This window comes from Antedon bifida, chromosome 7 (assembly GCF_963402885.1).
Source record: "Antedon bifida chromosome 7, ecAntBifi1.1, whole genome shotgun sequence".
Classification (NCBI taxonomy): Eukaryota; Metazoa; Echinodermata; class Crinoidea; order Comatulida; family Antedonidae; genus Antedon; species Antedon bifida.
In genome coordinates, this window is record NC_136232.1 from 20,518,983 (window position 1) to 20,543,990 (window position 25,008).

General features: G+C 32.5%; 4 protein-coding genes and 2 long non-coding RNA genes across 7 annotated transcripts; 3 read left to right on the plus strand and 3 right to left on the minus strand.

Moving 5' to 3' along the window:
* Positions 1-2,024: 2,024 nt before the first annotated feature.
* On the plus strand, positions 2,025-3,692 carry LOC144848532 (uncharacterized). Its single transcript, XM_078705321.1, has 4 exons — positions 2,025-2,728; positions 2,874-3,045; positions 3,245-3,393; positions 3,541-3,692. Exons 1-4 carry the CDS (start codon positions 2,251-2,253, stop codon positions 3,690-3,692), a joined length of 951 nt encoding a protein of 316 aa, XP_078561447.1. The 5' UTR covers positions 2,025-2,250.
* A 15-nt stretch (positions 3,693-3,707) lies between these two features.
* On the minus strand, positions 3,708-5,126 carry LOC144848552 (uncharacterized). Its single transcript, XM_078705359.1, has 3 exons — positions 4,813-5,126; positions 4,070-4,300; positions 3,708-3,864 (listed from the first exon to the last, which is right to left on the minus strand). Exons 1-3 carry the CDS (start codon positions 4,989-4,991, stop codon positions 3,708-3,710), a joined length of 567 nt encoding a protein of 188 aa, XP_078561485.1. The 5' UTR covers positions 4,992-5,126.
* A 2,322-nt stretch (positions 5,127-7,448) lies between these two features.
* Positions 7,449-11,528, minus strand: LOC144848569 (uncharacterized). The gene is made up of 3 exons (XR_013613875.1): positions 11,388-11,528; positions 11,029-11,264; positions 7,449-9,088 (listed from the first exon to the last, which is right to left on the minus strand). It is a non-coding gene; the product is annotated as an uncharacterized LOC144848569 (long non-coding RNA).
* Positions 10,157-11,516, plus strand: LOC144848574 (uncharacterized). Its single transcript, XR_013613882.1, has 3 exons — positions 10,157-10,193; positions 10,358-10,464; positions 11,379-11,516. It is a non-coding gene; the product is annotated as an uncharacterized LOC144848574 (long non-coding RNA).
* Positions 11,529-14,282: 2,754 nt separating the features above from the next.
* LOC144848548 (glutamine amidotransferase-like class 1 domain-containing protein 1) lies at positions 14,283-18,576 on the minus strand. 2 transcript variants are annotated; one of them, XM_078705355.1, is made up of 8 exons: positions 18,477-18,576; positions 17,976-18,052; positions 17,355-17,460; positions 16,946-17,053; positions 16,769-16,860; positions 16,107-16,200; positions 15,858-15,969; positions 14,283-15,283 (listed from the first exon to the last, which is right to left on the minus strand). In XM_078705355.1, the coding sequence occupies exons 1-8, from the start codon at positions 18,526-18,528 to the stop codon at positions 15,259-15,261; spliced, it is 666 nt and encodes a 221-aa protein (XP_078561481.1). In that variant the 5' UTR covers positions 18,529-18,576; the 3' UTR covers positions 14,283-15,258. The 2 variants fall into 2 exon arrangements, with proteins under 2 accessions (XP_078561481.1, XP_078561482.1); XM_078705356.1 differs by lacking the exon at positions 17,976-18,052 and having other exon boundaries at positions 18,477-18,553.
* Positions 18,577-18,816: 240 nt separating this feature from the next.
* Positions 18,817-24,551, plus strand: LOC144848492 (FAD synthase-like). The gene is made up of 12 exons (XM_078705265.1): positions 18,817-18,969; positions 19,316-19,410; positions 19,519-19,642; positions 20,037-20,152; positions 20,378-20,518; positions 20,699-20,850; positions 21,107-21,195; positions 21,752-21,977; positions 22,378-22,485; positions 22,969-23,090; positions 23,420-23,561; positions 23,709-24,551. The coding sequence occupies exons 1-12, from the start codon at positions 18,852-18,854 to the stop codon at positions 23,869-23,871; spliced, it is 1,596 nt and encodes a 531-aa protein (XP_078561391.1). The 5' UTR covers positions 18,817-18,851; the 3' UTR covers positions 23,872-24,551.
* Positions 24,552-25,008: the final 457 nt, after the last annotated feature.

A 25,008-nucleotide genomic window follows, 5' to 3' on the forward strand; every position in this document is an offset into this window, starting at 1 on the left:
GAATTTGGTTTTAAATCAGAATATCATAGAAATTGGAGGGGGGTTCGTTTTCATGGCCTATCTAAAATTTTCAACCCCCCTGTGAAAGAATGTCCCCCCTCTGTTTAAAGAAGTTCTGAATCGATATTCATCATTATTTTTTCGTAATCGATCAGTTCTTAACACTATGTCAAATATCAATACAAAAAAATTTGGTTTTAAATCAGAATATCATAGAAATTGGAGGGGGGTTCGTTTTTATGGCCTATCTAACATTTTCAACCTCCCCTGTGAAAGAATGTCCCCCCTCTGTTTAAAGAAGTTCTGAATCGATATTCATCATTATTTTTTCATAATCGATCAGTTCTTAACACTATGTCAAATATCAATACAAAAAAATTTGGTTTTAAATCAGAATATCATAGAAATTGGAGGGGGGTTCGTTTTTATGGCCTATCTAACATTTTCAACCTCCCCTGTGAAAGAATGTCCCCCCTCTGTTTAAAGAAGTTCTGAATCGATATTCATCATTATTTTTTCATAATCGATCAGTTCTTAACACTATGTCAAATATCAATACAAAAAAATTTGGTTTTAAATCAGAATATCATAGAAATTGGAGGGGGGTTCGTTTTTATGGCCTATCTAACATTTTCAACCTCCCCTGTGAAAGAATGTCCCCCCTCTGTTTAAAGAAGTTCTGAATCGATATTCATCATTATTTTTTCATAATCGATCAGTTCTTAACACTATGTCAAATATCAATACAAAAAAATTTGGTTTTAAATCAGAATATCATAGAAATTGGAGGGGGGTTCGTTTTCATGGCCTATCTAAAATTTTCAACCCCCCCTGTGAAAGAATGTCCCCCCTCTGTTTAAAGAAGTTCTGAATCGATATTCATCATTATTTTTTCATAATCGATCAGTTCTCAACACTATGTCAAATATCAATACAAAATGAATTTGGTTTTAAATCAGAATATCATAGAAATTGGAGGGGGGTTCGTTTTCATGGCCTATCTAAAATTTTCAACCCCCCTGTGAAAGAATGTCCCCCCCTCTGTTTAAAGAAGTTCTGAATCGATATTCATCATTATTTTTTCATAATCGATCAGTTTTTAACACTATGTCAAATATCAATACAAAATGAATTTGGTTTTAAATCAGAATATCATAGAAATTGGAGGGGGGTTCGTTTTCATGGCCTATCTAAAATTTTCAACCCCCCTGTGAAAGAATGTCCCCCCTCTGTTTAAAGAAGTTCTGAATCGATTTTCATCATTATTTTTTCATAATCGATCAGTTCTCAACACTATGTCAAATATCAATACAAAATGAATTTGGTTTTAAATCAGAATATCATAGAAATTGGAGGGGGTTCGTTTTCATGGCCTATCTAAAATTTTCAACCCCCCTGTAAAAGAATGTCCCCCCTCTGTTTAAAGAAGTTCTGAATCGATATTCATCATTATTTTTTCATAATCGATCAGTTCTTAACACTATGTCAAATATCAATACAAAATGAATTTGGTTTTAAATCAGAATATCATAGAAATTGGAGGGGGGTTCGTTTTTATGGCCTATCTAACATTTTCAACCTCCCCTGTGAAAGAATGTCCCCCCTCTGTTTAAAGAAGTTCTGAATCGATATTCATCATTATTTTTGCATAATCGATCAGTTCTTAACACTATGTCAATTATCAATACAAAATGAATTTGGTTTTAAGTCAGAATATCATAGAAATTGGAGGGGGTTCGTTTTCATGGCCTATCTAAAATTTTCAACCCCCCTGTGAAAGAATGTCCCACCTCTGTTTAAAGAAGTTCTGAATCGATTTTCATCATTATATTTTCATAATCGATCAGTTCTTAACACTATGTCAAATATCAATACAAAATGAATTTGGTTTTAAAGTGAAAGATACAAATATGGTAATAAAAACGTTGAAATGAATAAAGATGTATATACAGAATTGATCTAGCGTATTTTTTTTTTTTTTCAAACTCATTAAGTATGAAAAAATTGCGTTTTTGTTTGTCCTTTTTGTAAGCCTACGCCCCGCCCACATTGTTTTTTCTGAATCTCGGTCATTACGTCATTATGACATCGTGACGTCATTCTTGTACACTCGTTCTACTTCCGGGACTGCACACGTGTGAACCGCGATGCTGTTTTGGTATTCTTTTTCATTGCGATCCTTTCATCAACGTACCGATACATAATTCAATAGCCTAAAATATTTTCGATTAATTCTGGTCTTTATTCAACATGCGCTGTGTGGCGTATGGTTGCAGCAAAACCCATGCTGATGGGGTAAGTTTTCACGTGTTTCCGAAGGAGGTAAAATTGCGGAGGGAATGGACTTTGGCTACCCAAAAAACCAGAAAGGATTGGAAGCCTAGTAAATACTCGGCGTTATGTAGCGACCATTTTGAACTCGAATGCTTCGAAGAGAAGGCCCGGTTTGGGAGTGAGCTCGGCGTAAGTGGCAAAATAAACAAACGGTTAAAGCCAAATATGAAGCCAACGATATTTGTGAAGCCTAAAAGTAAAACATCAAGTCAAAGTGTTAAAAAAAAACGAAGATCTACCGCCTATGGCGGTGATGGCAAAATGATGCTTGCAAAGTGGAAATCAGTGGGGCAGCATATCCAAAATATACACACGGGCCATAGCGATGTGTTTAAAGAGTGTGAGCATGGCGAACTTCAGGGAAGAGAGCAAAAGAAGAAATGGATGACGACAGGTAAATTCATGACAATAATTAAACATAATTCTATTAAATAATAGACTATCAATTGTTGAACTGTTTTTAGGCTACAAATATCTGAATAGAATAGTCACCTAATATTACAACTACCTAATCAATTACCTTACTTTTTACTGTACAGGTAGCGCAGCCCTACTTAAAACATTGGATGTCATAAACAATCCTCGGCTATGCAAAGATATTGTTATGATGAGCGAGAAGTACCAAACTTCAAGACTCGAGGCTTTCCACTCAACCTTAAACCACTTCGCACCGAAGATGACGCATTTTTCATATTGGGGCCAGACATGCAGGCAAGTACTTCACAAATGTTCAAAACTTAGATAGTTAACGACAGTGACACATTAATAAAATAAATAAAAACATAAGCCAAATTTTAAAGAAATGATAGTTTTAGTCATTGAAAAGTTTGTGTGTAAACTTTAAAAAAAAAAATTGTAAATAATGATTGATATTAATAACAATTAACTGATTACTGTATTATCTCAACAGAACATTTCTTGCAGGACTGCATTATAATGAAAATTCCGATAGAGAACAAGCAATCACTGCAGAAGGAAAAGAACGCTTTTGTGTTGCCTTCCCAAAGTTCAAACATGGTGGATACAGTGTCAAAAAAGTGTACAAAGATCCAACGTATGGTGAGTTTTAAGCAAACACATTAAAAGAAAGTCAGATCCCAAAATAGAACAAATGTATAAATTTATTACTTAACACCAACATACTATACATAACATTCAGTGTTTTGATTTGAGTAGTTTCTTAATATGTACATAATTGTTTCACAGACTATGTTGATGAAATCATCCATCTGGTCGTAGCTTTCTGTCAAGAAGGAAATAAGAAACCCCTACAAGAAACGCCTGGTGCATTATGCAGCGAATTCATCCACCCTGAAAAGGACGAAGCTGTTGCTCAACACAGTTCAAGATTTTGCTAATGTGATAGCAATAACTTACAATTTAGGGTATTTAAAACCTACATACTGTGTTGATGGAAATTTATCTCTAATTGCTTTAACAACACATGCGGGTAAAACAACACGATTGTTTTTTCCCAAGTAGCCCCATATCCACTTAGTGCAATTCCTGTAACCTGTGTGACGATACCTCCTGTAAATAAAAAAATATAGTTCATGTACATAATAAATAAAGCACTGTTGTTGTTCTTTTACAGTATAAACAATTGCTTTGTTCTTATTTTCAGCTTTTCTTTTTGATATGCAAATGAGTAAATAAAACATGTTTCAGTACAAAAAGCATTCATACAAAGAATGGTGGTTTGCAATTGTGTGTAAATATAAATAAAATGACTTACTCGTTAACTGTTGCATTAGCTTTTCTATACTTTTTCGGAGTGTTTTCATATGCCATTTGGAGGGCCCACACATCAAGGCAGTTGGTAGTGAAGCCTGGGTGTTCCACGATGCATTGCAAATGGCCTGTTATTGGAGCATCAGTTTCCTTTTTGGTGTTTATAGGACCAATTTCCTTACAACACACACACTCCTCAAATGCTTCTGCAGACACACATTTTCCACATAAACACCTATAAAATCCAATTTAAAACATTTATAAACACTGTAGTGTATTGAGACAGCATTATGAACTTATTTATAAAATTGCATGAAAGCTAGGGCAAGTCTATTTTTGTGGTTCAGACAGCCAAGCCTCTTCATTTGTGCTACACCACTAGCCTAGACCACTAGTAGTACTGTAGTAAATAGTGTATGTGTGAAAAATTCAAGCGTTTTTTCCTACAGTTAGCTCTCTCTACAACACAAGACAATGCTTAGGCCTAGTGTATATCGTTACATGTCCCTGGGCTGCATGTGCCTACAAAGCAGTGAATTTCAGGTTAAAACATATTATAATTAATATATATTATTAAATACTAAAGTAAACTAGGGTATATAACAATATTACAATTTACTGTGTGAGACAAATTCGTGCGAGGCGGACGGCCAAAAGTATCGTGGCTACTCTTGCGCGCGAGTAGCCTACTGGCATGGCACTGGCCTAACTACGAAATAGAGCCTTAATTTACAATACAAAACTTACCAATTTGTGTTTCCTAGACGCATTTGATGAGCATTTAGCTCTGCTTCCTCTTCACTATCCCCACTGGTACTATCGTCATCCGTAGAAGAAGCATACGGTTCGTACATGTAAGGTTGTATATCCATCGTGCATAATAACAAAGCTACAGAACTGTCAGAATTGTACTGCCAGCGCTCCATGCCACACTACTGACAGGACTAGTACTAAAATGACGTCACGGTCTAATCATAGCCTGAGGCGACAAAACTCGGGGGCGGGGCTTAGCTAATATAGAAATTCTTAATTTTTTCATACTTAATGAGTTTGAAAAAAAAAAAAAATACGCTAGATCAATTCTGTATATATATCTTTATTCATTTCAACGTTTGTATTACCATATTTGTATCTTTCACTTTAAATCAGAATATCATAGAAATTGGAGGGGGGTTCGTTTTCATGGCCTATCTAAAATTTTCAACCCCCCTGTGAAAGAATGTCCCCCCTCTGTTTAAAGAAGTTCTGAATCGATATTCATCATTATTTTTTCGTAATCGATCAGTTCTTAACACTATGTCAAATATCAATACAAAAAAATTTGGTTTTAAATCAGAATATCATAGAAATTGGAGGGGGGTTCGTTTTTATGGCCTATCTAACATTTTCAACCTCCCCTGTGAAAGAATGTCCCCCCTCTGTTTAAAGAAGTTCTGAATCGATATTCATCATTATTTTTTCATAATCGATCAGTTCTTAACACTATGTCAAATATCAATACAAAAAAATTTGGTTTTAAATCAGAATATCATAGAAATTGGAGGGGGGTTCGTTTTTATGGCCTATCTAACATTTTCAACCTCCCCTGTGAAAGAATGTCCCCCCTCTGTTTAAAGAAGTTCTGAATCGATATTCATCATTATTTTTTCATAATCGATCAGTTCTTAACACTATGTCAAATATCAATACAAAAAAATTTGGTTTTAAATCAGAATATCATAGAAATTGGAGGGGGGTTCGTTTTCATGGCCTATCTAAAATTTTCAACCCCCCCTGTGAAAGAATGTCCCCCCTCTGTTTAAAGAAGTTCTGAATCGATATTCATCATTATTTTTTCATAATCGATCAGTTCTCAACACTATGTCAAATATCAATACAAAATGAATTTGGTTTTAAATCAGAATATCATAGAAATTGGAGGGGGGTTCGTTTTCATGGCCTATCTAAAATTTTCAACCCCCCTGTGAAAGAATGTCCCCCCCTCTGTTTAAAGAAGTTCTGAATCGATATTCATCATTATTTTTTCATAATCGATCAGTTTTTAACACTATGTCAAATATCAATACAAAATGAATTTGGTTTTAAATCAGAATATCATAGAAATTGGAGGGGGGTTCGTTTTCATGGCCTATCTAAAATTTTCAACCCCCCTGTGAAAGAATGTCCCCCCTCTGTTTAAAGAAGTTCTGAATCGATTTTCATCATTATTTTTTCATAATCGATCAGTTCTCAACACTATGTCAAATATCAATACAAAATGAATTTGGTTTTAAATCAGAATATCATAGAAATTGGAGGGGGTTCGTTTTCATGGCCTATCTAAAATTTTCAACCCCCCTGTAAAAGAATGTCCCCCCTCTGTTTAAAGAAGTTCTGAATCGATATTCATCATTATTTTTTCATAATCGATCAGTTCTTAACACTATGTCAAATATCAATACAAAATGAATTTGGTTTTAAATCAGAATATCATAGAAATTGGAGGGGGGTTCGTTTTTATGGCCTATCTAACATTTTCAACCTCCCCTGTGAAAGAATGTCCCCCCTCTGTTTAAAGAAGTTCTGAATCGATATTCATCATTATTTTTTCATAATCGATCAGTTCTTAACACTATGTCAAATATCAATACAAAAAAATTTGGTTTTAAATCAGAATATCATAGAAACTGGAGGGGGGTTCGTTTTTATGGCCTATCTAACATTTTCAACCTCCCCTGTGAAAGAATGTCCCCACTCTGTTTAAAGAAGTTCTGAATCGATATTCATCATTATTTTTGCATAATCGATCAGTTCTTAACACTATGTCAATTATCAATACAAAATGAATTTGGTTTTAAGTCAGAATATCATAGAAATTGGAGGGGGGTTCGTTTTCATGGCCTATCTAAAATTTTCAACCCCCCTGTGAAAGAATGTCCCCCCTCTGTTTAAAGAAGTTCTGAATCGATATTCATCATTATTTTTTCATAATCGATCAGTTCTTAACACTATGTCAAATATCAATACAAAAAAATTTGGTTTTAAGTCAGAATATCATAGAAATTGGAGGGGGGTTCGTTTTTATGGTCTATCTAACATTTTCAACCTCCCCTGTGAAAGAATGTCCCCACTCTGTTTAAAGAAGTTCTGAATCGATATTCATCATTATTTGTTCATAATCGATCAGTTCTTAACACTATGTCAATTATCAATACAAAATGAATTTGGTTTTAAATCAGAATATCATAGAAATTGGAGGGGGGTTCGTTTTTATGGCCTATCTAAAATTTTCAATGTCAAATATCAATACAAAAAAATGAAAAATGAGGTTTTGGGACCAATTTTACTGACTCGAATAAATATATCGACCACTATTATCAGTAAAGTGAAGTTTATTGAATACTCTATACTTCAACATAACATAACATGACGACGTTTCAACCCGACCTGCGTGAACACACCACGCTGTCCGAAACCCAGGTAAGTATGGTACGCCAATCGCGTACAAAAATGTCATCACTGAAGAGTACACTGCGCAGTACTTGATGGACCAGGCTGCCAGGCAAAACAGATCAATCCAAAAATATCTGAATGATGATTGGGTATTGGTTCACTATAATCACAATCTTATTGGTTAAAAATAATAACAGAAGTTTAATAACAAAGTTAGAAATTACTTTGCATACAAATGTTGATTGCTATCCTATTGGTTGATAGTAATGAATTTAGTGAAATCCTATTGGTTAATAGAAAGTATCCTGGCAGCAATAAAAGAACGAAACCGTAATTGTTAAAACTGTTTTGCTGTCTGATCGGCTGAATCTAGAAACATTTTTTCAAGTTTAACATCAACAAGGTAGGCATGAGTACCTCTCATTATATACTGTAGTAAATAAATTTCCAGCATGATAATTCAATTGGCTAGGTTGATAATTTTTTTTTACATAATTAATTAGCTGTATGAATGTATACATTTCTCCTAGAACTTGTTGAAAAACGATCTTTTTGTAAGCATATTTCTGTAAGTAATATTTTTAGGATCTAACAGGTCTTGTGACATACTGTGATTTATATGTATATATTTTTCTGTTAAACTGCATTTCGAGAATAAATAAAGTTTTGAATTGAATTGAATACATCGTTTGGTTCATATTCTACTAGACTAGACATGTTGGTTTGTCAGTAGGTACTATTCTAGTAGTAGATAAAACATTTATAACATATAACCAGGGTGTTTACATGAATAAGCATATGCTTGATCATAACACAAGAATAGAATGATGTATCGTTACGCAAAATAATATAGAATTTGAGTATCCACTCATTAAATCAATTTTATTATCATTTAAACTATCAACTGGATAAACGTTTTACACATTATTGCAGACAATTTTAGGCAAAATTAATATATGCCTGTAAAAAAATAATAAAATATATTTGGTTAAATTAAAATTGTGTCCATGAAGACAATAGGTTTCAATAAGTCTTGATACAAATTAATTACTTTGGTGAAATTTATTTACACAATTATTAAGCAGTTACGTTTTATTTAAACTGGACCTTAGTTACAGTGCCTATAAATTAACTATAAACATTTGCCCATCTCCAAAGTAAATGTTTAGGTTGTAAAACTATGGAAGAAGAATATGACAAGGTATATAATTACCTGAGCAATTCTAGTTATCCAGAGGGATGTTCCAAAGAGGATAAACGGAGGATCAGAAGAAAATGCCTGAATTTTGTTATACAAGGTATATAAACATTTACTACTAATTCACACCATCCCCAACTACAGGGAGGTTGCGAACAACTGTAAAAACTATTTCTCTTATAATACAGATTATAAATAATTCAAAAATAAATATCAATTTGTAGCCAAAAATCTAAAAGTAAACAAATACTCTTTAAAGGGTAAATGACTATACAGTTTTGTTTTGTTATTACAAATTAGTAGTATTATAGAACTTGTGTTATCAACGCTGACTCCATTCTTCATTGTTTTAAATACTTCTTTAATTCTTGTTTTGTTTTTCCTTTTTGTAATCTACAATAAAATGAATACAATTTGATATCAATATTAATCATTATTCATAATTATATTTTTATTAAATCTAGGAAAAATCCTTCACCGGATAATAAAGGATGGAAGAGTTGCCAAATGCATAAAAACAAAAGAAGAAGCAAAAGAAGTCTTGAGACAGGTACACGACTACCAACAGGGAGGCATCTAGGCCGAAACAAAACACACAAGATGGTGTGTGAACGTTTTTACTGGCCAGGCCAAACACTAATGATAAATGAATGGGTAAGATCTTATGAAGGTATACATTTTTTTAGAATTACAATTTCTCTTACGGTAACAGTCTTTTATTCAGTCTATTTACAATTGGAAAAATTTTTTTAAAATAAACAATTATTTACATAAATAATGTTTAGCTGTCAGACATCATATGAAAGTTTGGAGACGTAAATTGCTAGAATATATAGAACAATGTATCTTAACAATAAAATATTTTGTTTAACTTCTAGATAACAAACTGCTTGTCTTGCCAGAAAGGAGACAGCTTAAAGTCAATTTCAAGGGAACTCCAACCAATAGCAGTATGACTTTATTGTTTATTTTTATTCTGATCTAAGAATGGTTTTTTCATTACAAAAAAAAGATCATCATCAAAACATTATTAATCAAACCAGGCAACTCACTCATACTGGTTGACCAAGTATTGATTTTTAATTGAGGGTGTATGTTTCCATTCATGTTCGTTCCAAAAAATGTTTTGCAGTTTAAAAAATGCATTTTGTTTAACAGTATAATTGTGAATCTCAAAACTACATTACTTTTAAAGGTTTCAAAAATTCTGTCCTACCAGACCAACAGCATTATTTAAAATATATGTTGTAAATTAAATTTACTTGTTTTGTTTCTGCAGGTAACTGGCCCTTTTGAGATGATGGGCATTGATTTAATGGGCCCGTATAAAACATCAGACGGAGGAAAAAAGTACATATTTACCGCTACTGATTACTACACCAAATGGTGTGAGGCCTTTGTCATTCGGCAAAAAACAAGTGAGGAGGTAGAAATTTACCACAGACATGGTGCCGTTAAATCAATCATAAGCGACAACGGAAAAGAGTTTGTAAATAAGGTTAGTGCATTATGAGTTAAGTATATATTAAGCGTCTCTACAACAATTGGGTACACTATTAGTATGACATAGTATGTAATATATAATTCGTTGAATTTCAAATGGGAATGGAAAATAATTTTTAAAAAAGTAAATGTAATCGTTAATGTTTTTCAACACTGAAGGTTAACGAGAGACTTTGCAAAATATTGGGGGTACAACATAGGAAAACAACAGCTTACCATCCACAATCAAATGGCTTGGATGAAAGTACCAATAAAAAAATAAAGAGGTATGTGCATCTTTACAATTATAATATTCAATCAGCATGTTGAAACTAAAATAAATACCCGCCCTTGAACGGTTGCCACATTATTGTTAACCCACAACCCTCTCTTGATGGTTTTTAAAAGTATAAAACATTTCCAGTACAATTTCGGTTATTTTAAAATTCAATTATACTCTCCCGAACACTTTTCTTTTACACCAAACCAGTAAAATTTGGCCACTAGTCCCAACTCCAGTAACATCCAGAGAAAGTGGATCACAAGGACCCCATATTGGCCGCTATATTTGATTTAAGATGACGGATAATGTTCAAAGTTCACATCAATATTCCTAAAAGGATGTGTGCAGTTGTACAAAAAAATCTTATAAACCTTCTCAATTATACTGTAACCTTCTCAATTATAACCTTCTCAATTGTATACAGATGGCAATAACAAATCCACTATTATCAAACAGTAAATATGTTTGTATAGTCATTAATTTCCATAACATCATCCAAATGTTGGTTTTATATTTCAGTTGCCTGAGTAAATTAATGGATCAAAAAAAAGATGACTAGGAAAGGTACCTGGATTCATTCGTTTTCGCCTTAAACATCAACTGGCACACGACTACAGAATACAGTCCATTTTTCCTCCTGTACCACAGAAAACCTAAAATACTAGCTGAGATAAGTGACGAAGATGAAGAGTGGGTAGGGACCAATGTATTTTTACATCCAATTTCTCTTCATCTGAGCAGAATGCCATTTGGCAGGAAACAACATCAATGTCTTGCATAAATGCCTTACTGACAACCACATTTCTAGAAGAAATAAAATTATGGTTTCAATTCAATTATTATCGTTATTATCAATTGTGCAATTTTTAATTTATTAGTGTTCTGATATTAAGTATAAATTTGTATCTCTAAAAACAGTTATCAAACCTATCGTGCATAACAGAGGCAAATGAAGAAATGATGAAAAACAGAGGCAATGCCATCAAAGAAACGACCAAAGCTGTTCTAAAAAATATAAAGAAAAAGCAGAAACAATACAAAACAAAATATGACAAAAAGTTTAAAAAAACAGCCATTGAAGTAGGTTCAAAAGTCTTAAAATTCAACCAAAGAAAACGAAATCGTTTGCAACCGAACTTCAGTGGTCCCTATATTGTTGCATCCATTGAAGGTAAGACTGTCACACTAAAAGATGAAAATGGAAGTGTTCGGGAGACCGGGAAATGATGTTAACATTCGGGAGACTCCCGTATAAATCGGGAGGGTTGGAACAATTCTATTAACACTAACAGATTATTTAAAAGGTAGATCTCAATATGTGGCTGCGTGTCAACCCACAAGGGTTAGTTTTAGGTCGAAAGATTATTTTTTAATTTAGGCCTAGGTTATTTGCAGATGCAGTTATTTTTTTATGATTTCTCTGGTATTGGTAACATTATTGAGTATTGATCTTTTTATAATAAATCATAATTTAAAACAAGAACAGCAGCAACAAGTAGGCCTACCAGGCTTGGCTAGGCCTACTAGCTAAAGGCCTAATAGCTAGGGTAGGCTAATAGCCTACTACTAGCTAATCAGTAGTAGGCCTAGGCTAGCTAGCTACTACTAGGCTAGCCTAGGCCTCGCCTAGGCCTACTACTAGTAGTGTACTAGCCTAGGTAGGTCGGAAAGGAGGCTTCTTATTTATATTATATTTAATACAGTATTAATAAATAATATATAAGTCAAAAGGCTATAAATTTAGCCTTGTTATCCTATATGCCTAGCCTAGTAACAGGGAGCTAAAATGCTAATTTCTTTCCCTGCCTAGGCCTAGATAGTTAAAATTATAAAAACAGCTGCAGTATTGCGTAGGCTTCTCTAGCCTTATTAGATGTAGTAGAGATCGAGGCTAGACTATAGAGCGTTGCATGCTGCAGAGAACACCACCCCGACACGTACGTACGTACATATATAAAGCTTAGCTTAAAAGATAGAGGGGGGTTGAAAATTATGGGCGGATTTATGTTAATAAATAACCGATGACGTCATTTGATTGACACAAGGGGGGTTGAGAATTATGGGGAGGTTGGATTTCTTAGAACAGCGTCATTCTGATTTCTGGATTCTGACGATCGCGAGCATTCTCCTACTAACCTACGGAGCGCCATTTATGTCTTTATTAACTTCCGAAATAGAAATAGTACTGCGGTAAACTAATCTATTGGACCAAATTTAACACCGATGGAGCACAATGAAAAAATAAGTCACTAAATCTTAATATCTCATTCGTAAGCTAAACACTGTGCTCAAAGGACCCAATTTGGCACGAGTGGACCACAGTGATATAAAATAGAAATAAAATCACTATTTTTATATCTTTTCGTATGTTAATACACTGTGCTCAAGTGGACCAAATTTGGCACCAGTGGAGCACAGTGATATAAAATGGAAATAAAGTCACTCCAATTTCAATATTTCGTATGTTAATACACTATGCTCAAGTGGACCCAATTTTGTGCCAGTAGAGCACAGTGATATAAATTATAAATAAGTCACTGCATTTTAATATATTTTTGTATGCTCAGGTGAACCCAATTTGGCACTAGTGGAGCACAGTGTTTGTATGTTAATACACTGTGCTCCACTGTGGCTCCAATTTGACGCCAGTTGAGCACAGCGAAATAGGCACATACCAAAACATCGAGAAAAAAATACTTCTAGAATTAAAAAAAATTTCAAACTTGGTGTAGGCCTATATGTTCAATATCGGTCATTCTATCCGTACAGCAAAATAAAAATTAGTTCCAAGCAACATCAGTGATTTTAATAACTTGCGTTTGTTTAAGATAAATAGGGCCTACTTATGAAAGGACATAATAGAACTTAATACATATATATATAATAATAAGAATAACAATTTTTAAAAGAAAACTGTTGCTTAAAAAAGTTGTCATAGTTACCTTATGAGAATGACTGAAGCAGCTCTCATCAATTTGCACAACAACTCCAGGTCCACAAAGAAGAGTCGGCATGTTGATTAGTTTCCGAGAGCAGACATCTCGCAGGTACCGAAATTGTTTTACTACCTGTTTTGAATATTCTGAAACCTAACTTTTATACTATTTTCCAGTCACCGACAAGCTAACTTCGTTTTCATACTCTTCTTTAATCGGTGCGAAAACAACTTCGTAAATCGTACATTCTTTCGCGCAGTGTTTGCTGCGGCGCGCTCAGAGTAACAAAACCTATTTTTTCGTACCACTAAAGGTGATATTTGTGCGGTACCCACAAAATTAGCAAATAAAATCAACAAACAACCTAATAGGCCTAGACATATTAATGATTAGATATCAGTAAAATGTCCTCATGTTTTGGTATCTTGTGATTTACGGTCTTAAATCAATCACATTCACATAGAATGTATAAGAATAAGAAATTGTTTTCAAATGTAGGGCCTACAGTAGTTCAAAACTTTCTCAATAAAATTGTTGTCATTTTTATACCTATTTCGACCACAATATATTTTTTTAAACCAGGAATAACTAGTCTTTAAACAGTTCATTGTCATCACTGATTGACCAGGATACCTGGTCAAATGATACTAGGATTTTAATATTGTCATAATTAATACGATTTTGATCGAATTTGATCAAATTCAATATTAGTATTATTATTATATATTATATTGTAAAACAGGCAAAAAGAGAATTCCAAAGTCCCATAATCTTATCTAAAATCAAATAACCAGTACATTTACTTGTTTTCTTTAAGTCGTCGTCATTGATGGTTTCAGCGGACATTCATTGCCTTTGACCTTGAGTGAGAGAGACCAGCAATATATGTAATTCAATGTATATTTATTTATTTTCCTTTTTAATAATATTGAATAATTACACAAGGTAACAAAACCAATACGACTTAAATAGATTACTTACAAGAAGGACTCCAGTGTCAATATAGATGAAAAAGTGTAATGAACTTGGGGGGAACGGTTTGTAGTAGAAAAGATGTAAATTATAATTATGTTTAGTGTGTACATAGAAGATCCTTTGAAAGGATGTTTTTATAAAATTATAGGATCTATGTACACATTACTAAAATTATAGGGCGTTGATCCATGACTTATTGGCTAGATAATGTCCAAAATCAGTCAAACTGACCATCATGTCCACGCTGCTAAAACGCACACACTTCCTGGCATGACGTCATCATGCCTTAGACCATGAATACCACGTTGCTACGGAGTGAGTTTTCAGCGGGTATCAAAAAGAATTTCACTGAAAACGCGATTTTCACGTAAACTATTTGAATGATTTGTAAGTTTTTAAATGTAATAAGTTTTTAAATGTTTACTCATCTTTTATGAAATAAACACTATTGCAAAGCTTATAATTAATATAATCCAAATATATATATCAAAAAAAATACAAAATGAAAATTTCCGACAAAAGTAGGGTTTTGCCAGAACGGGTCACAATATATATATAATATTTTTACTGGTTTCACGAAATTATTCGTTGGTTTTTATAACAACCAACCAACTTCATATATTCTTATATACATTTTTTGATAATATAAAATATCTTTACTTGATTGTTTACATTTTTTGTCGGTATTTTTGTTATATTATATGATATTCACTAATTTTTTTAGGCCTACTGATAAAAAGCATATCTTATCAAAATACTGACAGATATTGGCCATTTTACTGCCGTATCAAATAATAATAAAAAAGATTCTGTGTTATTTTAAACATGAACAACAAATTATCCTTTGCATTTTCTTGGTTTTGGTCCGGGAATCCAGTTTCTTCTATTTAGTTAGACAGGTTTTTTCCTTGCCTGTAAAATATAAACACAGAAAATCACATGAATATATTTTTCTCGAATATATAGAGCAAAATAAAAATTTTTTTTGAAAGTAAGTTCAGTATGGTTTGGGACACTTTTCAATGAAATGAAGGCAAAACTATGGAACACTTCCTTTGTACCAGTTCTACTGCAAAACAAGAGCAATCAGAGAGTCCATCAGGAATGAAAAAGGTTCAGTAATAAGTAATCTTGTAGCTTTAAAGTACAGCTAATTAATAATGTAATAAAAAGTGGTTCATAATTAAAATCCTGGTCTGGATTGCCTCCAAAATTTAATGGAGTTGTCCCTGACCACATATCTATCTGTAGTTTAAATTTGGTAAATATCTGTTAAAATTACATCAACATAATAAAAAGTGGTCCAGAATTAAAATCCTTTGGTGGATTGCCTTAAAATGTAATGGAGTCGTCCGTGACCACATATCTATCTGTGATTTCTATTTGGTAAAGATCTGTCGTTTAGTTGTGATTTTATTCTGCTAACAGACAAAGAAATATCTTGGACAAAAATATAACCTCCTAGGTGGGGTTAATAATAATATACCTGGCATTGACTAAGAGGATTAAGTTCTGTACAGCAGTTAAAGTTGAGGCTTCATTTTGTCCAGTTATAAGATGCCGATCAACAACAATATGTACAGAGTTTGGCAACGTAGCTAAAAAAGTAAAAAAAAAACAATAAACAGGAGTACATTATAATGACATAATGCTTATTTTGTAAACAAGGTTTTGTAAAGATTTGAACAAAAACAGTATTCAACGTTTCCAACTGACCCTATGAAACTATACTTACCACTAAACGTAGCATCATTATCTTTTATGAAATCTTCTAAAATGATTGGAATGTCACCAAAGCCAGAAGTCTGGGCAAGTTCATACACAGAGGGCTGAAAACAAATATTGGTTCATAATATGAAAAGAGTTATAGCTGGAGTAACAGTATTGAAATTATGAATGTTTGGTTGAATTTTTATTTCGTCTATTTTGGATCAATATCCCAGGCTAGTGAGAAGATAGACCATTATGATTTGTTGCATTCGATTGAGAACTTTCATAGATATTCGTTTTTTTCTATTCGAATAGTAAATTGTAAACGGATTGTCATCAACAAAAAATCATCCGAATAGAAAACGTTAAACAGCACAATCTTTTCGTTGAAAACAATCTCAACCACAAAATAATCAGTTAAATAAGTACTCAACAGAAAAAACTACACTCAGCAGTAAATTCCCAATCGAATACAACAACTGTTTACAAAAAGCTGAACATGCAATAGAACATTTTAATTGCACTACTGAATAGAACTTTTAACCATGTACGATAATAAAAAATACTGACAATGAAAAAAATTACTATCACATGAAAGCCATGTGACCCACAATCGTCCAATCAAATATATTTAGGTGTTATACAGTATGATAAGAATACACACACAACTTGCTCCAATACACTTACCCCTGTCATTGAATAATTCGAAAAACCCCATTTATGTTGATCTTTGACCGAACAAAGGGCACCAACCCCTGATCCAATTGCACATATTGGCTCTAAAAAAAGAGTGAAAGGAAATCTATACAGTTTTTCCAAAGGGGTCAAGAATATGATTCTTTTAAAAGACAACAGGAAACTTACTTTGCTCATGAATAAAATGTTGAATAATATTGGCAAGTTCTGAGTTGGAAGACAAGTCATGCAAGGCACCAGGAGAATCAGGAAAAAGTAGAGCCGAATATCGGCTAGCTGAAAAAAACAAGTATAAATACATATTAAAATGTTGACTTAATATTAGTAAAAAGATAAATATTTTGGCACATATGGCGTTTCATACGTATACTACTTGAGCTCGTTCAGACAAAAATCAAAACGCTGAATGGTGGACTAACATAAAAAAACACTAAATGTTTATATAAAATCATTCTTGATAGACTTAGTTTTATTCCTTATTGTTATGGATGAATGAAGAATGAAGATTACAATTATATTTTCAAATAATCTGAAAGATATCTGATTCTGAAAAAAATGTTAAGTTTAAATACTCTACCTTCAATCGTCTCTAGTCGGACTGGTGTCGCAAATGGTTTTGTGCGAAATTCATTTAACCATTTTCTACTGTTATCATCTTGTTTAACAAAATCAATAGCTTTGGCCTATAAAAAAATAGTATGAAATTTAAACCTACAGCTTTGTACCATTTGAGTTGTAACATTAAATCATTCAATATATTCCGTAGGCCTCCTTATATTTCCATAAAAGTACAATCTATGATACAACATATACATTGTAGGTCTCACTTAAAGATGTTATTGTCCTCCTGAAAAAATATTTAAAAAAAAAATTGTTGTTGTTAAATATGCCATTTTAATGTCACATAATAGTTATCCACTTTGAACAAAAATTGAATCCAAGAAAAAATTGATTTACCTGAAAAAACTGTAATTTAAAGAAAAAATTGGCTGCCAGTCAATGGGTTTTTGGTTGAATTTGACCATTTATTTTGTCATTTTATATGATTAAACATTATTATTATTTTTGTCAACGAATGGGATTAACTTTATTCAAACTAAAAAATGACCTATTCAAAGTCTGATTTAATTAATCTTCATTTTTCATGTTTTTGGGGGACAATACATCTTTTGAGGCACAAAGATTCTCCCTCGCTTACCACTGGTGCCGCTAACTGGACATTGAAGGCCGAGTGTGTTAGAGTAAAGGAATGTATGAAGGACTGTGAAAGAACACCTGTAAAAACAAATATGATTATGGTTAATTAAAAAACTTTTCCTCTAAGTTATTTTTAGTTTATTATTATTTATAAATTATTAACAAATAGGCCTATATAAAAACAATTAATAGGTACTAATAATTATTCATGGTACCACTATGTTTAAGCAAGGATATAAATAATGTTAAAGTCTGTACGGTATTAACATAAACATGAATTTTAGCCTAGGCCTTGTAGCTGTATTCTTTTTCTCAATTTAGTTCAGGAGAATGTGCCCATGTTCACGTGATTGATTCTCGAAAAAAATTGTGTCGGCCATCGGCCTAGATTAGATTTCATATATTGTAATTTACTACTACGTATATTAAACATATTTATTGCTCTAAATGCAACACATTTGTTAATGATAATTATGACAACATGCACTTGGAAAATACTTACCATCTGAATGTGAACTAACAATAATTAAACAGCTTCCTTTTGAACCAGCCATCGTTAACTAATCTTGCTCCGACCCGGCACTCAACAAAAACAATGTCTATTTACACGGAATGTGAATGTAAAAAAAATAACTACATATTATTCTGTACGTGTTTTTTTATATGTTTAAATTACGAATAACATAATATATTATTCATTCATTAAACATTTGATTAAAATAAAGTAAAATATTGTTGATAGCAATGTTTTAAAATAATCGCTATTTACAGGGTAGTCGGTGATATATCTTAAATATTGATGGTAACCGCCCCTTTGCTCACTCAAGCGTTACAATCTCAGAAAAGGGAAACCACCGAATCTGTTTTTTGACTACTCATGTTTAGATCCGTAACATTTCGCTTGCGTGTTGTACATCAGCACTTGTCTTTATTGCCAAGATTAAGATTAACTAGAACCATGTCTTCAAGTAACCAGCCTACAGCTGGAATCATAAGTATTGTGCTTTTTTATGCTATTTCTATTCAATTCTGTCCTGATCACGTACTACTAGGCCTAGCCAAATCATTCACTGATCTTTTTAGCATCTCCTCTTCTGCATGCAGTGTGTACGTACCCCGGTGGCGTAAACCATCTAAGCCTAACTAGAAGTGCAACCTAGACGTTGACCTAAATATTAAATCCCTTGGACCATTACTCATTTTGAATTTATGATAGGGCCTATAAATTTAATTATGCTGGTATGTTTTTTAATAATAGGCAATGAACCCTAATATTATCATTATTATTATTAAGGTATAACTATATGGACATTTCAAGTGTATAATTTTTGTATATTTCAGTTATTGGAGATGAGATATTGAAAGGTCATGTTCAGGACACAAATTCACATTTTCTATGTGGTAAACTTTTCCAAATGGGTATAAGAGTTGAAAAGGTAAGACGAAATTTTCTGAGAAATACATAACCGACGAATGTTGTTTTTTCTGAATAATTATAATAATAAACATATGATATAATTCTTTAAACCTTTTATATATTTCAGATAGCAGTAGTTGGCGATGATTTGGAAAAAGTTTCAAGTGAAATTGCAAATTTTTCATCTACGTACACACATGTTGTGACATCTGGTGGGATTGGACCAACACATGATGACATCACTTACAAAGGTTGATATTCATGGTTGAGAATTTGTGTCAGTGTGCGTATTAGAGTCCGATTCCAGAGATGTAGCCACAAGAAATAAAGTGGTGCAAAAATAAAAGGGAATAATCTCTGTTCAAGCCACTGGGTCGTAAAAGGCCCCTACCGCCCTAGATGTATCTCGTCAAATTGTTAATTATTTTTTCTTCACTCATCATCCATTGTCATCTGGAGATGAGGATTTATTATTTCCACGGGTGCACATATCCAGGATTTTTTAATGGAGGAGCACTAAACATAGTATTAATAGTCTGTAAAAAACTAGATATCGAAAAGTAATTTTCGTCTTAGTTGTCAAAGTGTTCCTCTCTTTATCCACTGCAATTTTGCCATATTCTACTTCTTTATTTATATTTCTAGGTGTTGCTATGGCGTTTAATGAAGAACTTGCGCTGAATGATGAGTTAGTGACATTGTGTAAACGATTTTTTGGAGCAGAACACAGCCTGCAGTCACCACAGATGAAGATGGCATTTGTAAGGATTTATTTATAAAACAGATTTCCTAATTACAGCAAGTAATACATTGTGTACTTGTTGCATTATATAGTGCTTACTATTGTTTTCATGGGCTTTAGAAAAAAGTACTCATCAACTCTTAGTTATTGTTCCTTTTTACGTTTCTTATTCCTTTACAAGCTTTCACCTAAATGTTTTTTGTTGTGATATTGAGCCGAATTGCCACTCTATATTCTTTCCTAGATTCCAGAGTCGGCCAAATTGCATTATGGGTATGATCCAGAATCTGGCGAAAAGAATATGTATCCGGTGATAACAGTACGAAATGTCGTAGTCTTCCCAGGAATTCCAAAGTTATTGCAGAAAGACTTTAATCTTCTCGGGGTAAAAACAATGTTCTTTTATTCCTATTTATTGTCTTATTATGTCATTATTTTGTATTACAGTATTCCTCTTTAAATGGCTAATTCAATTGCTTTTATATCGTATTTATATAATTTTGAATAGTGTATTTTAGGTGTATATATATATATAACTTGTACATTATTAATTTTTTTTTGGTAGAAAACTTTGTTCAGAGAATCAAACATTACCTTCCATTATCAAGAAATCTTTCTTGCTTGTGATGAAATAAGTGTAGCTGAAATATTAAATGAGTTTAACAGTAAATACAAGGATTGTATACAACTAGGTTGTTATCCAGATCTACTGAACAGGTTTGTATATATCTGTATCTTGTGTGTAAATTATTATTTATTTAGAAGGTCCTTTGTAGAGGACCCCCTTCTGAAACAAGCATAATACCTGCTATGTCATATTTTGGTGTTTTTTTTGTGGTTTTGATATTTTATTAGTTCATCTGGTGTTAATGTTTTGTTCTATGACATAGCAATACATATTACAAACAAACAACACTTGAATGTTTCTCCATGGTTTAAGCAACTTCTTATAAATTTGATTTAATTATTCAAGCTACTATAAAGTGAAAATCAGCCTAGAGTGCCAAGATGGTGCCAAGTTAGCAGAGGCTCACAAGGAACTTCTGTCAATGTTACCTTCAGGTAGGTTAACCTGTAAAACATTTAGAATGGATTAAAATGCCTATTAAGGGGACAAAGCTCTACCTTAACCAGGGTATCAACAAAGTTACCTTAAGGGTGCTCCCTGAATAGAATTGGCTGTAGCATTGACACATATATTGTCCCTCGTTAATTTCACTAGAAAGTGTCCAAATGGAGGGGAGTTTTACTGTATAGATAGTAAAAACAGTATTTGTTAAATGTACTAAAATCTACCTTCTTTATTTAAAGATGTATTGTCCCCAAAACATGAAAAATGAAGACTAACAAAAGACTTTGAATAGGCCATTTCGCAGTTTTTATAAAGTTTCACTTTCATAGAAAAAAATGTGACTCAACAAAACAATGTTTTTTCAGGGGGACAAAATATCTTTAATGTACTGTAAACTTTTGTTTGTCTCCTGAATTTGGTAAAGTAGATTTGAACCTGGAATCTTAAGTGAAATTAAGGGCACTTTAACAACGTTCCATAATTTTACAACTCTCAAAAAGAAAACAACGACCAGCAAATATTTTTAATTTGTTTTCTTTTTTTTAGAGAAAGTTGTAGAATATGAGAAAGATCCGGTTAAAAATGCATCTTCAAAAGTTTACCAACTGTTACAGTCAACGACACAGCCTGAGCTAATCGCACCACTAAGCAAAGCAGTAGAGACTTTAGAAGAGGCTCTAGATAAATACAAACTGGAAGAAATCTGTGTAGGCTTCAATGGAGGAAAGGACTGTACCATTCTTGTTCACTTATTTTTCGCTGTTGTCCAAAAGTGAGTAGCCGAGATAAGATTAAATTCACGTTTGCGAATAATATTAATTGTTTATTATGGTGTCAGCATCTACAGTAGATTCCAAGATTCCGTCCCTAAATTTTTTTAAATGGTACCTTTTTAGAGGTACTGTAATACAATTTTAAAAAAACTCTGGATCTGCCCCCACTAAGGTTAAATAATGACAAAACATTAATAAAAAGTTACTTCTACCATAAAGCAAAAATAGTTATTGATCATATTGTATCAGTCTTTAAAAACAAAATTTATTTTAAAAGTTCATTGTTCAGTAAAATTCAGGGTACAATACGCATATTTAATTAATTTAATAATAATTAATAATAAAAAAATCATAAAAATGATTATAAATATATATTATATTCAATCTTCCTTACTATAGGAAGTATGGTGATACAGGTAATATACCAGGGAATTTGCAAGCATTGTATATAGAAGGTAAACCAACATTCAAACAACAAGAGATGTTTATCACAGAAACATTTTCAAGGTGAGGAATGTTATTTATTTAACAAAAAATGTTTACACCATCCAGCATGACTTTATAAATACAGAATGCGAAACCCATGCTTTATAAACCAAGTCTTATGAGGCTTAGGCTCTGTCTACACCATCAAACTTTGTGACAAAAAAATGTGATGTGCCCATATATGGACATGATGATGTCATATCACTACCATATTTAAACATATCACTAGCATAATTGGGCACATCACACTTTTTTTGTCAAACTAGTTTGATAGTGTAGACTGTGTTTGTAATTCTGGAGTATAACTTGATTTGAACCAAGAACTCTGGGATTGCTAGGCAAGCACCAAACCACAGTGCCACTATTTTGTTATTATTCTATTAAATTATTTTTAGGAAATATTTTTTTCAATACTTTTTTTCATTTTTCATAAAACTAGGCACTGCTTCAGCTTCAATTATTTTAGTACAAAAATAAAATAAAGTTTTGTTTTTAACTATTTAGATATAATTTAAAACCTGTTATAATTCATGGGAGGATCAAGGATGGCTTAAAAGAAATGCAGAGCAGTCATCCGCATGTAAAGGCAGTCATTATGGGTACAAGGAGGTCCGATCCATTTTCAGGTACGAGGTTTACCCCCCTAAGATATAATAAAGCATGCCTTTCCTAGACAGTATACCAGGAATTGATAATAAGTTACAGGTCGGTAGGGTAAAGTGCATTTTAGTAAAGAAGAATCCATTGAGACCAATCCACCACATTTATCAATCAAATTTTATTCCATAAAATAAAAAAATTAAAGCTATTAAGCTGTATAAAAAGCTATAAAAAAGAGAATTTAAAATAAAACTAAACTATATATTCCTGGTTTTACCAAATTGTTGATACAATTATGATTTTAATAAAGACATTTTATTTGATTTTAAACAACATTTTTTTTTATCCATAACAGAACACCTTGAAGCATTTAGTATGACAGATCCCGACTGGCCACCTTTCATGCGCGTCAACCCAATTCTTGAATGGACGTACCAAGAAGTCTGGGCCTTGCTGCGGGCATTACAAGTGCCTTACTGTTCGCTATATGACCAAGGGTATTTAATTATTTAAAATATATTTTTAATTTGTAATAATTTTAAATATTATTATATTGAAATATGTTATATAAAAACTCTCTTCTCACAGATGAGAACATGCTTAACTAAAATTTAAAAGCTCAACAATTTATTTATTTATTGTAGGTATACATCATTAGGTAGCCGAACTAACACAGCTCCGAATCCAGCACTGCGATTCGTTGACAAGTATGGTAATGCACGATATAAACCAGCCTACCAGTTGGCAGATGGGACGCGAGAACGTACGGGAAGAACCAAAAGTATATCGGAGATAGTAGAAAAATGACTTGCCAGGAAAAAAAACAAGTATAATGGAATCAATTGATTTACATAAAAGTGAACATTTGAAATGAATTTAGTATTAAAGTTTAATAGACATCAAGAAAATTAATCTATACAATTACCATATCAGGTTTTAGGTATTTAGAACTTTATGCAACAGTGGATCATTGTGCATTGTGTTATTAAAATAATCAATCAAAAAATCAATCAAAGTCTGGTATTCAAGTAATGTATCGTCCCCTGAAAAAATAATTCTTAAAACATTTTTTGTTGAATATGCCATTTTAATGTCACTTAATAGTTATCCACTTTGACCAAAAATCGAAAACAAAATTATTTACCTGAAAAAACTGTTATTTAAAGAAATAATAGTCAAATTAGCTGCCAGCTGCCAATGGGTTTTTGGTTGAATTTAACCTTTTATTTTGTCATTTTATAAGTGAAAGCATTATTTTCTACTGAAGTGATTAACTTGATTAAAACTACACAATAACCTCTTCAAAAATGGGATTTAATTTATCTTAATTTTTCATGTTTTTGGGGGACAATACATCTTTAACTGATGGAGACTAATACATTGAAATGGAAAAATAACCGATTATAATAAAATTTATATTATATAACATATATATTAATAAATGATTCATGAACATTGATTCTAATAGGGTGATAATATATTATACAGTACTTCTGGTGCCTAATACATCCATTTAAAAAGATTTTATTTTTTAACATACAGTCTAATAAAAATAATTATTTGGTGCAAGTCTTTCTTCTTGTACTGTATTAGTACTGATACTTTAGGATTGTCAACACACTGTAAAGTACTGTATATAGCAATACTTTTACAGAAAACATCAACAAGCCAATAAAGTGATTAAAATAAATAAAAGCACAGGAGATACGAAGGAGTTGGTTTCTCAGTGAGTCACTGGTACTGGTGCAAGGCCACCTTTATCCTCCTCTTTTTAAACCATTCGGGCAAAACCGAAGTTCTCTGAGCAAAACCCTATGAACTCAAAACGAAATATACAGTATACACTTTTACGCTTGTACAGGTTTACGGTTTACAGTTTACATATTTTACAGATAGATTGTCACCTTACAGTTCGATGGTAAATATCTCAGTAAATCTTTCAGA

Coding starts and splice junctions, on each gene's coding strand:
- LOC144848548 (XM_078705355.1), bottom strand. CDS start 18,528: ATGGCTGGTTCAAAAGGAAGCTGTTTAATTATTGTTAGTTCACATTCA. Junction 17,461..17,975: donor TCCAGTTAGCGGCACCAGTG/GTAAGCGAGGGA, acceptor ATTTTTTTATAG/GCCAAAGCTATTGATTTTGT. Junction 15,284..15,857: donor ATCCTCTTAGTCAATGCCAG/GTATATTATTAT, acceptor TATATTTTACAG/GCAAGGAAAAAACCTGTCTA.
- LOC144848552 (XM_078705359.1), bottom strand. CDS start 4,991: ATGGAGCGCTGGCAGTACAATTCTGACAGTTCTGTAGCTTTGTTATTA. Junction 4,301..4,812: donor CGTCTAGGAAACACAAATTG/GTAAGTTTTGTA, acceptor TGGATTTTATAG/GTGTTTATGTGGAAAATGTG. Junction 3,865..4,069: donor GCTAATGCAACAGTTAACGA/GTAAGTCATTTT, acceptor TTTTATTTACAG/GAGGTATCGTCACACAGGTT.
- LOC144848492 (XM_078705265.1), top strand. CDS start 18,852: ATGTTTAGATCCGTAACATTTCGCTTGCGTGTTGTACATCAGCACTTG. Junction 19,411..19,518: donor TGGGTATAAGAGTTGAAAAG/GTAAGACGAAAT, acceptor TATATATTTCAG/ATAGCAGTAGTTGGCGATGA. Junction 20,851..21,106: donor TATCCAGATCTACTGAACAG/GTTTGTATATAT, acceptor TAATTATTCAAG/CTACTATAAAGTGAAAATCA.
- LOC144848532 (XM_078705321.1), top strand. CDS start 2,251: ATGCGCTGTGTGGCGTATGGTTGCAGCAAAACCCATGCTGATGGGGTA. Junction 2,729..2,873: donor GAAGAAATGGATGACGACAG/GTAAATTCATGA, acceptor TTTACTGTACAG/GTAGCGCAGCCCTACTTAAA. Junction 3,394..3,540: donor GTACAAAGATCCAACGTATG/GTGAGTTTTAAG, acceptor ATTGTTTCACAG/ACTATGTTGATGAAATCATC.